The sequence below is a fragment of the Labrus mixtus genome, chromosome 10, assembly GCF_963584025.1.
Source record: "Labrus mixtus chromosome 10, fLabMix1.1, whole genome shotgun sequence".
Taxonomy (NCBI): domain Eukaryota; kingdom Metazoa; phylum Chordata; class Actinopteri; order Labriformes; family Labridae; genus Labrus; species Labrus mixtus.
In genome coordinates, this window is record NC_083621.1 from 2,828,001 (window position 1) to 2,842,412 (window position 14,412).

At 42.7% G+C, this 14,412-nt stretch overlaps 1 protein-coding gene across 3 annotated transcripts; it reads right to left on the reverse strand.

Annotated features, from left to right (window-relative positions):
* Positions 1–4: 4 nt before the first annotated feature.
* neil3 (nei-like DNA glycosylase 3) lies at positions 5–11,520 on the reverse strand. 3 transcript variants are annotated; one of them, XM_061047601.1, is made up of 10 exons: positions 11,294–11,520; positions 11,086–11,186; positions 9,384–9,518; positions 8,754–8,967; positions 7,807–7,881; positions 7,311–7,477; positions 3,277–3,440; positions 898–1,306; positions 485–665; positions 5–319 (listed from the first exon to the last, which is right to left on the reverse strand). In XM_061047601.1, exons 1-10 carry the CDS (start codon positions 11,396–11,398, stop codon positions 137–139), a joined length of 1,734 nt encoding a protein of 577 aa, XP_060903584.1. In that variant the 5' UTR covers positions 11,399–11,520; the 3' UTR covers positions 5–136. The 3 variants fall into 3 exon arrangements, with proteins under 3 accessions (XP_060903584.1, XP_060903586.1, XP_060903587.1); XM_061047603.1 differs by having other exon boundaries at positions 11,086–11,179; positions 11,290–11,430; XM_061047604.1 differs by having other exon boundaries at positions 11,153–11,186; positions 11,294–11,386.
* Positions 11,521–14,412: the final 2,892 nt, after the last annotated feature.

Here is a 14,412-nt window from a genome sequence, read left to right on the forward strand (position 1 = left end):
CTGCTGCTTTAAAATCTTTATTCATCAGAATCTTTTAAACATTTTTACAGAGGAGACCACATGTAAACAGTTGATGACATGTTCTCTGTGATGTAATGACGAGCCGTCAGCTCCATTAGTGTACAAATGTTCCAGATTAACAACCAGGGAGGATGGATATCCCCGGCCCGTTCTCCACCCACTGGAAGAAGTCGCACTGTTTACCCTTTTGAAAGCTGCAGGTGTAGAAATTCCGGCCGTTGTTGGGTCCTAGTTTCAGAACGGTCCTCATTAAACAGCGTTTCCCATGGTGACAAAAGGGACAGTGCGTGTCAGCCCACTGCAAAAACAGAGAGAAAATACTTTCTTTCACTCAGCTGTCAACTTTTATTTCAGCCTCTGAGTCGTGATGCTGAAAGTTTTTTAGGATACTTTCAAAAAAAAGTGTAGAAAACATTTAAAGTGAAGAGATGCTCCTAGGCTACGAGCTGCTTCTCATTTTCACCTCGAAAAAGTCGCACTTGGTCTCCCTGGGAAGCGAGCAGGAGTAGAACGTCCGGCCCTTGTTGTCCCCGTCCTTGTGGACCGTCCTGAGGACAGCCGGCCGCCGATGGGATGCACAACAAGGAGCGCCGGGACTGCGAGAGACGGACGAGTCGCGGCCTGTCGCTTCTGTTCTGCTTGTACTGACAGGAGTGAAGAAACAAGTCCTATAAGTTTGGAATTAAATGAAAATAAGACACAAGCACACCTGTCACATCAACCCTTACTAGGGAGCAAACGGACGGTGATGATATAAAAATTCTACAACTATATGCTTTTTTTTTTTTTTTTAATCCCACTTATCCCCCTGAAGTTGCAAAAAACTTCCCTTATTATAAAGTTATTCATGAAAAGCTGCGCGAGAGATTCACTCACCGTGAGCTGGGGGTTCCATTTTGAGCATTGTTACTGGGAAAGGGGCCGTGATCAATTCTCATTTTCTTGGATGGGTGACTGTAGGAGGCCAGCGATTCCCTACTGGAGCGCTCGGCACTTTGCTTCTGCCAGCCACCAGAGGCGTAATTGGGGTTCGTTGTCCCCTGGCAGTTGTATTTATATAAACCTCGCTCTGTCGCCAAGGAATTCAAATGACTGCCGGTGGCCGGGGACAGAGGGGAGCTCGCAGGCTTCTTGCTCACGTCGGAGAAAACGAGGGTGGTGGTCCCCAGCGCGGACCTCCAGTTGACTTTGAGCTCCTCTCGCGGCTTGGTGAAGGCGATGCAGGGGTATTTAATCAAATCAGCGGTGAAGGGTGATGCTTCAGCGCTAATGTCGTCTTTGCGGGCTGTGGAGACGGAGTCAGAGAGAGAGAGAGAGAGAGAGAGAGAAAGTGATTTCATGTTCAGCAGCTGCAGCTTGTTCTCATGAAGAGGCCGCTCTCAAGAAAAGCAGCTTGTTGTCAGCTTTGAGTGGTTAGCTCGCCATCTAAATGTACCAGTAAGAATCAGACTGCTGTGCTGTGTTCTCTCATCAAATAGAGAGCTTATGCAAAATCCAAAGGACTGAGCCCCCCAAATAAAATGAAATAGGATTCAGGGGAAACTCTGTTTTACATTCTTGTTTTTGAGGCATGCTACACACACAGGCTGAAATACACACATGCACAAAGAATTAATTGATTAAGAGATGGGCAAGGGCATCTCGGCAGTGCTCAGGAAGTGAACCTGACCTCTCCAGCTACCAGAACAATTTCTAGATTTGGTCCACACCGGGACTTGAACCTACAACCCTCAGACTCCAAACTTCAGGTCCCTACAAACTGAGTTACTGCGGCCCATTAAGAGGGAACAGTGAATAAATATTACTCTTCAATTACTCAAAATTCCAATGATGTCTATTTGAGCAAGACAGTGAACCCCAAAGCTGTTAGTCAAAGTCAATATTATAATTAAAAATAAATCAATAATCCGTGGCACACTGAAAATAACTTGACTGTATTTTATTGTGAGCGAACAACGAGTTTCGCATGTAGCTTCCTCGGGTTCCCCCAGCGATCGGTCGAACCTACAGAGCTAGCCAATCAGAGGACAGTGAGCATGTTGGGAGGCGGGCCTAAAAGAGGCAGCAGTTGAAATTAACCGTTTTAAGGCAGAGGGATTTTTAAAAATGAGGGATTTTACTGATGCCTGTGTCAAATAAATAAAGAGGTTTTTGAGCTACACATCTCACAACCCGTCTCAACATGGGGCCCCGGACCTGTGGCTCTCAACTGGTGGGTCGCGATCCAAAAGTGGGTTGTGAATGGTTGGTAAAAAAAGAATGGTGCTTAAAAGTCTACGAAGCACTCTTTCAACATGTTTGATTTGTTCAGTTTTTTGCCTCCAACACATGTTTTGTACCGTCTACTGCACAAATTTTCACTTAATAAAATTGATTGGTTGAAAAATCTCTGAAATTTTGGTCGCGATTTCCTCATTGAGGAGTCAGTGGTGGGTCCTGAGGCTAGACGAGTTGAGAACATCTGTCCCTGAATGACACAATTAATGGCGAAAGTGATTATAATAGACTTTTATAGGCATCAAAACTGCAGCCACATGCATGGGATTGCATGTTCCTGTCCTGTTGAAGTGCGGTTTTCACAGGGTTAAGAACCAGCTGCAGGAACTGATGCCAAAGTGTCAGATGATAGTCCGTTATTTACCCGTACTTAGAAAGCTTAGCCATGGGGAAACCTGTGTTCAATATATATTTTCAAACAGCTGTTACATAGACTGTCACTTAAATAGGAGACATGATGTATTTGAAACGTGAATAACAGAATAAGACTCTGAAGACAACAATACCGAGCACATCACACAGCTGTGCTTTGGTGTCTGCAACACAGAGATAGCACGGCCATTTCTCTTAAACACTTCCTCACTGCTGCTTTAATGCGTCTCACAAATGTCAGGGAAGAACTGACATTCTCGCTCATTACTCGCACAGCAATATCACACACACACACACACACACACACACACACACACACACACACACACACACACACACACACACACACACACACACACACACACACACACACACACACACACACACACGACTACTACTGAGGCAATCTGCTCGAGTGCAGTGTCACTCCAGCAGCCTCGTCTTTGGTGCCTTGCTCAGAAGTACTCGCACATCAATTGCAAACAATACAAGGGAGTTATTCAGCCAAAACTACAGCTCCTTTTATTTCATCTCCTGCTAACAAGGACATTGTGACGCCCCATTAAATGCAGTGACTGTGTAACAAAAAATAAAACTCTCACTCACCCTCAGGTCTGGGAGTGAGGCAGGCATCACAGGCTTTAGACGCCGGCTGGTTGATCAGCGTGCAGAGCTGACAGGCCCAGTCCTCTTCCTCCTTCTTCGCCACGCTGTCATTGGTCCTGTCACTGTAGGCCCAGCCAATCAGGCTGTTTCTGACTGGAAGCTTACTGGTTTGAGGGACAAACGAGAGTGACATCAGTGATCCTAATGAGCCCGTGATGCTAAAAACAGCTGTGCTAATGAATAAAACATGTGTAGTGAGGGGGAAATAAAGGTACTGTATAGAAATAACACTAAGGTTCAGGAAATATTCAGGAGTTTTGTGCGTGTGTGAAAACTGCTCTGAAGACGAGGGCTGATTGAATATGGCAAAAATCATAATCACAATTCATTTGATTGATATTGAGCCATATTTGATGGTGTGGTTTTGGTTAATCTTTTCACCACTTGAGGCAGTAGTGTCACTGTCAGGTAGGCAGAGGTCATTATGATCAAGAGGCTACTTGACTCAGGTGATGCAGACTCTGCATAGGGCTGGGTAATATATCGAGTTTTTAAGATATGCCGTAGCCTGCGGTAGCACAGTAGTGCTAAGGTGCTAATGTTTATGCTCCACTTGGACGGAGCCAGTGGCTGCATTCCCAATATGGTAAAAGGGGCGGGACATTTCCGAGAACCGTGCTGAGCAACTGGCCAATAACGCCAGAGCGGATCGGCAGACCAATCAGTGGGGGCTCATCAGAGCGTAGCTGACGGACTCAGAGCGTAGAGGGAGCAAGGAGGAGCAGTACATGAAAACAGACACTTTTTTCGGACTTTATCTATTGTGAACGTACAAAAGTAGGTACATAGATTAAATATACGAACCCCAAAAAGGGCAGAATATGGGCTCTTTAAGACAATATCGTTAATATGGATATAGTTTATGTTGCATTAAAATAACGTTATAGAGGTGCCAGGTCACCTTTTTCTCATCTCACTGATGACTGACTGTCTGTCCCTGTTAACCTTGCTCCTCCTCTCTCTCTCTGTTTTATTGTATTTAAGGAACATTTTTATTTTATAATATTACTTTTTAAATTCACAAACAGGTAGTTTATTTTTCCATGTGTTTTCACTGTTAATAAAATACATATCCATATATATATCTAGTATCGCCATTCAGCTAAACAATATCGAGATATGAGTTTTGTCCAGCCCTAACTCTGCAGAGGTAAACGGTTTTTGACCGTGCGGTAGGAAATAGATCTACAGAGGAAGTGGATGAGCTCTGTTTGGAGTAATAAATCGTCTTTATTGGAGACGGGACATTCTGTCATTTCTGCACTCGTGTGAACACAACTGACCCAGAACTCCCACTCCATTACAGTACTGTGCACCCTCCTCTGTCAACACCCACAGGAGGCGTTCTCAGTGCGCAGCATGGATACAATTAATGATTGATTGATTGATGATTGAATCTATGGACAAAACGAGCAAAACGCAGCATGCAGGGTGGTGATCCTTTAATTTAAAAAAAATAAACTGGCCTTGATCTTGATCATCTTATTGGGAGACAAAATCGTAACTACAATTGAAACTCGATTAACAGCCTCACCCTTTAAAAGGCAGATCATTATAACCTTCAGAAGGGAGGTAAAGTTGGTGTTTTGCAACCAGGTCTACCAACTAAACAGGCAGCAGAGTGTATATTTGTTTTTGGATAATTACTCTATAACATGCAAGAACCCATAAATTATCCCTCCGTTTTCATAACTTCACAGTTAATGCTTCAGCCAAGAACTACTTCCAAAAGTATTTACAATGTGTGCATAATATAAAATGTCCTTGATTACTTCTATAACAAGCAATTAGTGCTTGGAGCCGCAAGTTTCAAAATGAGCGATAAAAATAAATTATTCAGCAGCTTTCATTGTAACCGGCTTAAAGAAAAATACATGCACAGAGGAAAACTTAAAGCACACAAACATTTGCAGTTCAAGCAGAGGATGAGCGACGCGTTTCCTGTAATTGCTGCGAGCATACATGTCAGCGCTCCGACATGAAGCTTGACTGTGTTTGACAAGAATGCAAATCTGCGAGGAAAGTAGCAGCAGCAGCTCTCAGGAAACTTTTCCCTCGCAGATTGCTTTATCAGCTGTGTAATGTGTTGTAAGGGCTTTAGGCTGTAACCCCTTCGCAAAGCTCTGCTCAAACACAACCCAGGAGGTGTTGAGCCTGTGCCCTGGCTGGCAAACACAGCCTTATATGCGCATTAATCCCCCCCCCCCCCCCCCCCCCTTCATAACACTTCCCACTCCCTGCCAAGCCCATCTGCCTGCAAAGATGGCCTCTCGAAATGTGAGCATATTATCTGAAAAGGATTTAGAACTTCATGCGAAGACTAGGTGTTGAAAAGTGACACTCGGCTTGACTTTGTTGTGTTATGGTGTTAAATGTAAATCAGAAGAATTTAAAGGCCCACGACGCAGGAAACTGGAACATTTTATCGGCTACAATGAATAAAGAAATAAAGCTGTCACATAATGCACTCCTGAAATGATCTAGATCGTTTCAGGGGGACTGCTCCGGAGATTCTCCTGACCTGGCTGTTCACACATGCTCCTCACAGCGGGAGACTATCCCATGACGTAAAAAGAAAGATGTGGAAGTAGCGGATGAAGACACAGAGTCCGCTATAAGACGCTGTAATGAGAATATTTGCCTTTACATCAATGCTACATGTAGTTAAAAAGAATCACAACGTCAACACACTTGCAGAAAACTCCTGAAAAAATCCTGACATTTGCCAGAAGAGCTGTGTGTGTGAACGCAGAGAGACACATTTTACACTCTGACTTCACCTGGAGTTTCTCCTGACCGACTCCTAGCATTGTTCCCTACAGAAAGTCTGATTGAGCTGATGTGAGAACGCAGCAGGATGTTATCAGGAGAATACACCTCGAGCCAATAGGAGGGGGCGGTGACGTTTTCCTCTCTGACCTCCATGCATGTAATGAACCTGCTGCATTATGTTTCCTGTTCTCCAGTCTTCTCCTCTCTGTAGTTCAGATTGTGATGCTGTTGGACTACACATAGCATTGAAATAAAGACAAATATTCTCTTTATAGCGTCTTATAGCGGACTCTGTTTCCTCGTCCGCTATTTCCATGTTTTGTTTTTTTAACGCCATGTACTACCTCAGGAGACCCCCCCACCCCCCCTCCTGTCTGACAGGGATAATCTCCCGCTGTGAGGAGCATATGTGAACAACCAGGTCAGGAGAATCACCGGAGCAGTCCTCCTGAAATCATCTCAATATTTTCAGGAGTGCAGATGTGAAACAGGTTTGAGTGTAAACTTCGTCCTCCTCTTTTTCAAGCACGGTTTGATTGAATATTTAAGCTGATTGTCGTTTAGCTAAAACTCTCAGGGTTCCCCACTCCTCCCTGGAGACTTATTTTCCATTTTCAGTGACAGTTCAGCTGTTAGGACAGGAACACATCGTGCCCGTGCACCGACATGTTCCTCTCTGTGGAAGTCAGACTCAACAGATTCAGCAGTCTTTATTAAAGTCAGATATTCATGAAGCAGTGTTCAGTATGAAAGAAAACAAATGAAACATTCAAGGAAGTCTTCCTTCCTTATTCTTCATACTTCTGTCTATAAACGACCGTCACTGTTTTACTTGATTTTTAACATAATTTAACCCTTTCAAGTGACAATGCCGTCTATTCTGATGGGAAATTAGGAGAATGTTAAGATTTTTCAGGACATTTGGCTTTTTTCTCTTATTTTCCATGTGTTATCCATGACTGTTTTCCAGGTTTTCCAGGATGCATGGGGAACCCTGATATCTTTCATTGCATGGTATAATGTATTTTTTTCTTATTTATCTTGCTTCAGTTTGTATAAAAATGTATTATATGTTACATTTCTGTGCAGCACCAAGGCCGAACTTCAACGCCGCCGCAGTCCCCACACACACACACACACACACACACACACACACAACAGTTTCTCAGTCAAAGTCACAAAAGCCCGGCGAGGACGTCTACCTGATTTCAACCCCGCTGGGATCAGCCTTCTGACAGCGCTCGCAGAAGTAAGTCATCCTCCCGTTGTCTCCAAGACGACAGACTGTGATGACATCAGAGCACTGGCCACACTGGGGACGCTTGTAGACTTTGTAATGTTTGTAGAGCGCCGAGCCAGATCTCCGACACTGATCGAGACGAGAGTGAATGAAAGGATCAGGATAAAGAGAAGAAGAAAAAACACTCACCTCTTTTTACTCCGTCTATCATGTGTGGACAGGGGTGTTTGTTTTGTCTTTCCTCTAGGCAGCAGTGCTTTGGCTTTTTACCCAGCATGCACAGCAGGAAGGTTTTTTTTTAATTAATCCATCATGAGTCAGACTAAACGGAGCTTTGGCTAAATACCTAAAAAGCACACACGCAAACGCAGTAGTATCTGTCTAAATATTGAAATCCTGATCAAAGATTAGCTCCAACACAACTTCAGATCAACGCTGTTTACTGTTGACATACAAACCTTGTAAAACAGGAGAGTGAAATCACGCGTCATCTTCACCAAGTGATGAATCTGCTCCTCTCTCAGCTGCTGAACCTTTGAAAACGGAGAGTGAATAAAAAATCTTATTTGTATAGCTTTTCATTTCAAAACAAGAGACGAAGGGCGCTGCTGCACAGAGAGGCAATCAATAATAAAAGCATATCCAAAAAAAAAAAAAAGCACCAGACATGAATGAGAAACGAAATTTAAAATGATGCAGCAGCCGAGGAAGTGAGGGGGGCCCCCTGACTCCAGAGAGCACGGTTTGAATGAGAAGGATGGAAAGCACACAAACACTTGTAGCTCTGTCAGGATACCTTTCAGGGGCTCGATAATCTGAGGAGAGGCTCATAAAGATTCAGCCCCCCCCCCGAAGAAGAAAGAGCCAAAAGTCCTAGATTAATGTCCGGGGGGGTTCAGCGCGATATATTCTGAGAGCCCGTTTGACACTTCCCTCTAAAGAGCCTCTGGTAATAGTTGAGTAATAGAAGTATTCATTCTGCAAAGTGTTTCTCACTAAGCAGTGGATGTGTCACTTTCAAAAAAATCACGCTTTTCTTCAGCGGTTTGTTTAATGAAAAGTGTTCCCTAAGAGCTAAGTGGAGCGTCGGGTTTTTCGCATTTTCCTGTGATGTGATTTCCCCGATCAGGAAAAGACCCTATTTGTGTTTTTTTTTTTTTATATAAATCTTTTATTCCAGACGAAAAACATTCATAAAAGTCAAATCTTTTTTTTCTTCCAGAAAGCGCACACAGAGGGAGGCTAGCTGTGCCGCATTGCGCTTGTTTGTGTCCCCCCCCCCCCCCCGCGCGCTCAATAATACAAAGGGGCTTCGACTTTTTCTGCCAGAGTTGTCTTTTTTTACCCACTACCCCCCCCCCCCTTTGTTCCTCCGCTGAACACAATCTATCATCTTTCTCCATACCTTCACGGCCGGATGGAGGCCCGAGTCAAACAGGGCTTCGTTTTTAATGATGTTGCCGACTCCCGGCATGACGGCCTGATCCAGGAGAACGTCGCACAGCATCCTGCCTCTCTGGCGCCGCACCGCCTCCTCGGAGCGCGAGAAGCTGAACTTGGGCGAGCAGACGTCCAGACACTCCATAGCCTTCACCCTTTGCTCGCAGTCCTCCGTTAACCTGCAAGCAAGCACACAGTTGTTGTTGGTTTTTTTTACAGTCCTGGAGGCATTAAGAGAAATATATATGGCTTGCTGTTACCGTGCGCCACAAGGTCAACTGGTGCATTCTTAGGGATTTCAAAAATTGTTTCTTTTCGTTCATTCTTTTTCCAGTTTGTTTGTTATGGGATAGGGCAGCGTGGGTGAGATTTTTCAGACAGAGGGAAATGAATGTCTGTCTGGCTCCTGAACAGCAACGCCGGGACCTTGCAGTCAATGAACAGGACGAACGTCGACTGTGTTTTTTCATGCAACAATTGCCACAGTGTTAATGTAGGACACACTCGCTGAATGAGACTCTCATACACCCACCCCCCTCCAAGGTGAACTCCTGTCACCTCAATCTATCCAGGCTCTGCTTGGCGTCCCCGTTACCTTATTTCCACAGTGCTGTCAAAGAAGCACACGGTGTCGTTAGTCAGGTGTATTTCCAGCACTGGTGCGGAGCCGGTCCTATCCTTCCTCGCTGCGGGGTTTATACGCATTGATCCATTCATACCAAAGTGGACTCTGACAAAGAGGCATGAAAGACAGGAGGAAAGAAAAATTCCATTTTAAAGACAGCGTGCCGCAATCTGTACGAGGCTCGACAACAAAAGGACGCAGGAATGTGGCCTTGAAGTCGGAGGCTCCGTTAGAATAGTTCACAGGCTGCAGTGGAAATCTCCAATCAGACTACAGTAAGCGTGGGTGTCAATCAAGAGCTGCACTCATGTGTTGAGGTTGTTTCGGGTAATGTGGTACTATTTAGGGCTGAGCGATATGGACCAAAACTCATATCTCGATATTCGATATATATCAATTCTATTAACAGTGAAAACACATGGAAAAATAAACTACCTGTTTGTGAATTTAAAAAGTAATATTATAAAATAAAAATGTTCCTTAAATACAATAAAAGAGAGAGAGAGGAGGAGCAGGGTTAAGAGGGACAGACAGTCAGTCATCATCAGTGAGATGAGAAAAAGGAGACCTGGCACCTCGAGAACGTTATTTTAATGCAACATAAACTACATCGATATTAACGATATTGTCTTACTCTATATCTTGTTTGAAAATATATCGAAATATCTTAAAAACTCGATATATTTCCCAACCCTACTACTATTTATCTTTTTTTATTGCCATTGGCTTAAAGTCAGGGTTGGTAATTTCCTCCAGATCCACTTTTTAAGATTCTGGTGTAAATTGTCTTTAGGTCCTGACAGACATTAATAACTCAGGTTCTCTGAAAAAGTAACAAATAAAATCCGTCATCTGTATCAGTTTGTAAGCCTGAAAAAACTTCGACCAATGTCTGCCACGAGGTACCAATCTGAAGGACCCCCCTCATTATCATAACGTTGATAAGCATTTATTAACACTATGTAATAATGTACTACGTAGTACTTTGCAATGATAGAATTAGGCTACATACATACTTTCCAAGTGATTCATTTGATAAACTTTGAGAAAATGTTGGCTCCGAGGTGTCACGATCATATCAGAATTGATCTTATGGCACAAAACTAAAGTGGGCGGGAGTACTGGACAAAGTAACTGATTTTATTGGTGCAAGAGGTCCCAGTTTGTAGATATGCTTTTCCAGTAATATAGCACACTTTAACAATTGTTTGTAAATTATTCTGCGGAGCCCCAAGCTGTGGTTCGCGGACCCCTGGGACCCCACTTTGAGAATCACTGCAAAGCCCACACTCAAAGAGATGAGCTGAGGTCCACTTCTGGAGCGACGGCGCTTGTGTATGTAAGTGAGGGGGCGTGGCTTTAGAGGGAGCACAGAGGGGAGGGGTGTAGACGGAGCACTGAGGGAATGCTACTTTCAAAATAATGCTAGTTTTAGAAAATGATCAACCCTGCCTTTAATTAATTCAAATTAATTAGGAGCATTTTAAAAGCTTCTTATCAGATTTACATATTGCTCCTTTAACAGTTTCAAGATGCTCTTTTTTTAATTTGTACCCCTGCCCTGCTCCTGTAAAATCCTCTGCACGTCCTTGGCCTGGTGGTACAATATTATAATAAAAAAATGATATTATAAATGAGTATTAAAAGTCTATGATGGTGCAGTGTTCATTACCTCAGAGCTCTTGGACCAAAGTACATGAAGAGCTCCTTGCCCAGAGTTTCCACCCCGGTGTACTGACCATTAAAGCGCTGGAGGGCAGACCCCTCTTTTTTCTGCAAGTAAAACAAATGCAAATATAAATATTAACATGCAGAAGCAAAATGCATTTGTTTTCTCCAGCTCAAAGTCACTCAGAGAACATGAGTAAACATTAACATACCGCGGACGTGATCAAGCTGCCCCTCAGCTCTTTCACCTTCTGTCCTTTCTGGACTTTAGCTCGGATCTTCTCTCCGTTCAGAGTACATCCTGGACCTTCAACCATCCTCAGGTTATCTGTTTCAAATGTTACTCCTCTGTGGGACTCTCCACCTGCAGCGGGAAAAAAGTTTGTTGTTGTCGTCTCGATTCCCCGCCGCAAAATTCGACTGCGCGCATGCGTGGTAGGGTTTGTATCCGGAAGTGGGCGGTGCATGGACAGGATGCTTTCGAAAATAAAATGATTGTCTCCGAAAATGACCCAATTTTTACAGTTTAATTAAAATATATTTATCCACTATTGAAAATCTAAACCTCACAAATAAGAAACTGACAAACACAATCATTTTATTTATTTATTTTAATTTATTTCCTCCCAGACCCCTCACACCCCTCCTGTTTCGTCTTTCTTGATTGTTTTTTCTGTGATTTAATAATAATAAATATATTTGTTATACAGTTAAGTTATTTCGAATTTTTATACTGTATTACAGAAGATGTGTGATTTTCATACAATATTTTAATTCGTCTACATTCCTAGATTTGTATAGATTAATTGTAAATGCTATCTGTTGATGTGAATTATCATTATTACGTAATGTAGGCATATCATTACAAACTATATATAACTATAAACCCTCTATACATAAGGTGCTTTCATCCATTGTCATTCAGCATTTTCACGAGTGTGTAATTTCTGTTACTTTCCACTAGAGGGCGCCAGAGTATTACTGTTGCTCTAGCAGGCTGTACAGATATTTCTATGATAGAAACTTAAATAAAGATGGATGGATGGATAGCTATTTAAAAATGTTTTATTTTATTTTATCTGTGTGTTTTTTCTACTTTATTTTTCTGTATTTTATTTGTGCTGCCTCTGACAAAGAGCTGCTAATCTGTTCTTGGTTGTCCCTGTCTTTCTCCCTGAACAACTTTTTGCACATTGTCACTTTTACATTTTTGTATTTATACATTATTACCCTCTCTGCACCATGGGTTTGAGATAGGTTGTTTTCCCCTGTATGCCCAGGAGGTTTTGCAGAATTTACCCCTTTGTGTTCAGAATGTACTGCAAAAATGTACAATAAAGATCACTTTGAACTTTAGATAGACCGTTTAGACATTCAGGAAACATTACACTGTGCGTTTAAGTTCCTCAAAAGTCTCCCTAACTTTTTTCATTAAACAAGTGTTCAAGGTTAAATGTAAGTGCCAGATGTGAGCCTTATGGCCAGGTCTACCTCTCTACCTTCACACATCTCTACAACGTTCATTTCAGGTGCTCCATCTGCTTGAAAAAAAAAAGTCAAAGGAGTTATAATTTGCATTATTGTCAAAAAGATTTTCTGCATGGCTAGCCTCGGTAATTGCAGCAACTTGTTTGCTCTGCAGTTTTTCCATCCAGGAAGCCTTCTGTTGGCCAAGAGATAAAAATAGAGAGACACCATGTTCTCCGGCCAAGTGTACAGACCTGCCCTCCTTCAAAAAAAGGCAGCGCTCAGCAATAACGCACATTAGAATCTGAAGCTGCTCTTTCTCTCTCTCTCTCTCTCTCTCACTGGCTGCAAGGGAAGTGGAGCACTTGAAGCTGGATCGCACCCAAAAAATTATAACGTAATTCAATCCAGGTTGTTGAAAACTGGATTGTGCCCTCTTACATTCCTCCGTCCTACCTCAGGGCCAACAGTGTCCCAGGATTAAAGCAAAACTTGGCCTCTGAGTCTCTGCAGATATTAAAGATGAAAGGACAGGAACAATGCTGTGTTGTCTGAATAATCTCAGATAGTTCACATTCAGAATGACCTCTTTAGGACAGAATAGTTTATGCAACAGGACTTACATTGTGAACTTAAATTTTAAAAAGTGAGCCGGCTTGTGTATTTAACTTCCCAGTTGACAGTAGTCTCACTGTAATCGTTGCACATCTTGTATGAGCATGTGACCAATAAAAACCCTAAAATCTTGCATTCACTTTACTAAACTGAATATTTAGCATCCTAAATTAAATATTTAAGTTTGTTTAAGTTGTACGATCTGCTTCATGTTTGTTGTAAATCCTTTTAATGTTTAAAAAAGTAAAAGAAAAAAAAACAACCTTGAAACAATGATCCTTGTAACAACATTAAAATAGATCAGGAGCGCTCTTCCCTGCACAGAGCCTCTGCCTGGCTCGCGTCAGCCTTTGGAGCTGACTGAAATAAGTTTGTTAACAAGTTCTTGTTGGGGTCAAATGCCCGAGCCATTATCCTCCTTTCCTTCTTCTTTCTAATCTGGCATCCTCACGTTGTGCAGGACCTGGAATGGCTTTACTCTTCACAACAGAACCGTCATAACAGTTAAGGTCACTGGGCCCGCTTACGTCAGTAATATTACAAAAAGAGTTTCATATCATTTTAAGAACAAGAGGTTTATATCTTGAAGCAGGCTACAATTTACTGATGCAACAATAAATTAAATGTGTGTTTTGGTTTCTTGAAGAGGTGATGGTGAGTATTTAAGTTGTTACGACCCTGGCTCAAGGGAAGCAACATAAAGGAGTCAAAAACGTGTCATCAGCAAATATAATCTTTATTTCTATAAAGGTTGACAGAAACTCAGAGGAAGGGGAAAATGGGAGCTGGGGCCGTGCTTCTTGTCCTGGCAGTGGATTGAGAGAGAAAGGGGAGGAGCCTGACTCAGGCTTTTGTAGACAGCCCACAGGTGCAGCAGATCACTGGTTGAGGAACAAAGAAAACAAAAGAATGTCAAGTTTGCACATAACAAAGTGTGAAATAAAATGTGGTCGTTGTTGCTTTAAATAAGGATTTTTTTTTTTTAACTCTGCATCACTCCATGAACTGCCTCACCTGATCAAGCCACACCCCCAACATTACCCTCAGGCATGTGTCCTCCATCCTCTCCTCCAAACCAAGCCAGTAGAGGCCAGGAACGTTATGTAACATAATATGGCAACTGCGCTGTTTGCCATTTTGTTCTGAGCGTGCACAGTGATTGATTGATTATCTGCATTGTGACATTTTGACCCTCCTGCCTCTTGCATGTTCTTCACTTTCCCTTTGCACTGGCAGACTGTTACTGTTA

Bases quoted from the DNA above. Each gene is read 5' to 3' on its own strand.
- neil3 (XM_061047601.1), bottom strand. From the start codon at position 11,398: ATGGTTGAAGGTCCAGGATGTACTCTGAACGGAGAGAAGATCCGAGCT. The intron at 3,441-7,310 runs GTAGACGTCCTC...CCCTCAAACCAG, and splicing joins CCCAGCGGGGTTGAAATCAG to TAAGCTTCCAGTCAGAAACA. The intron at 1,307-3,276 runs GTGAGTGAGAGT...CCGTCTCCACAG, and splicing joins CCTCACTCCCAGACCTGAGG to CCCGCAAAGACGACATTAGC.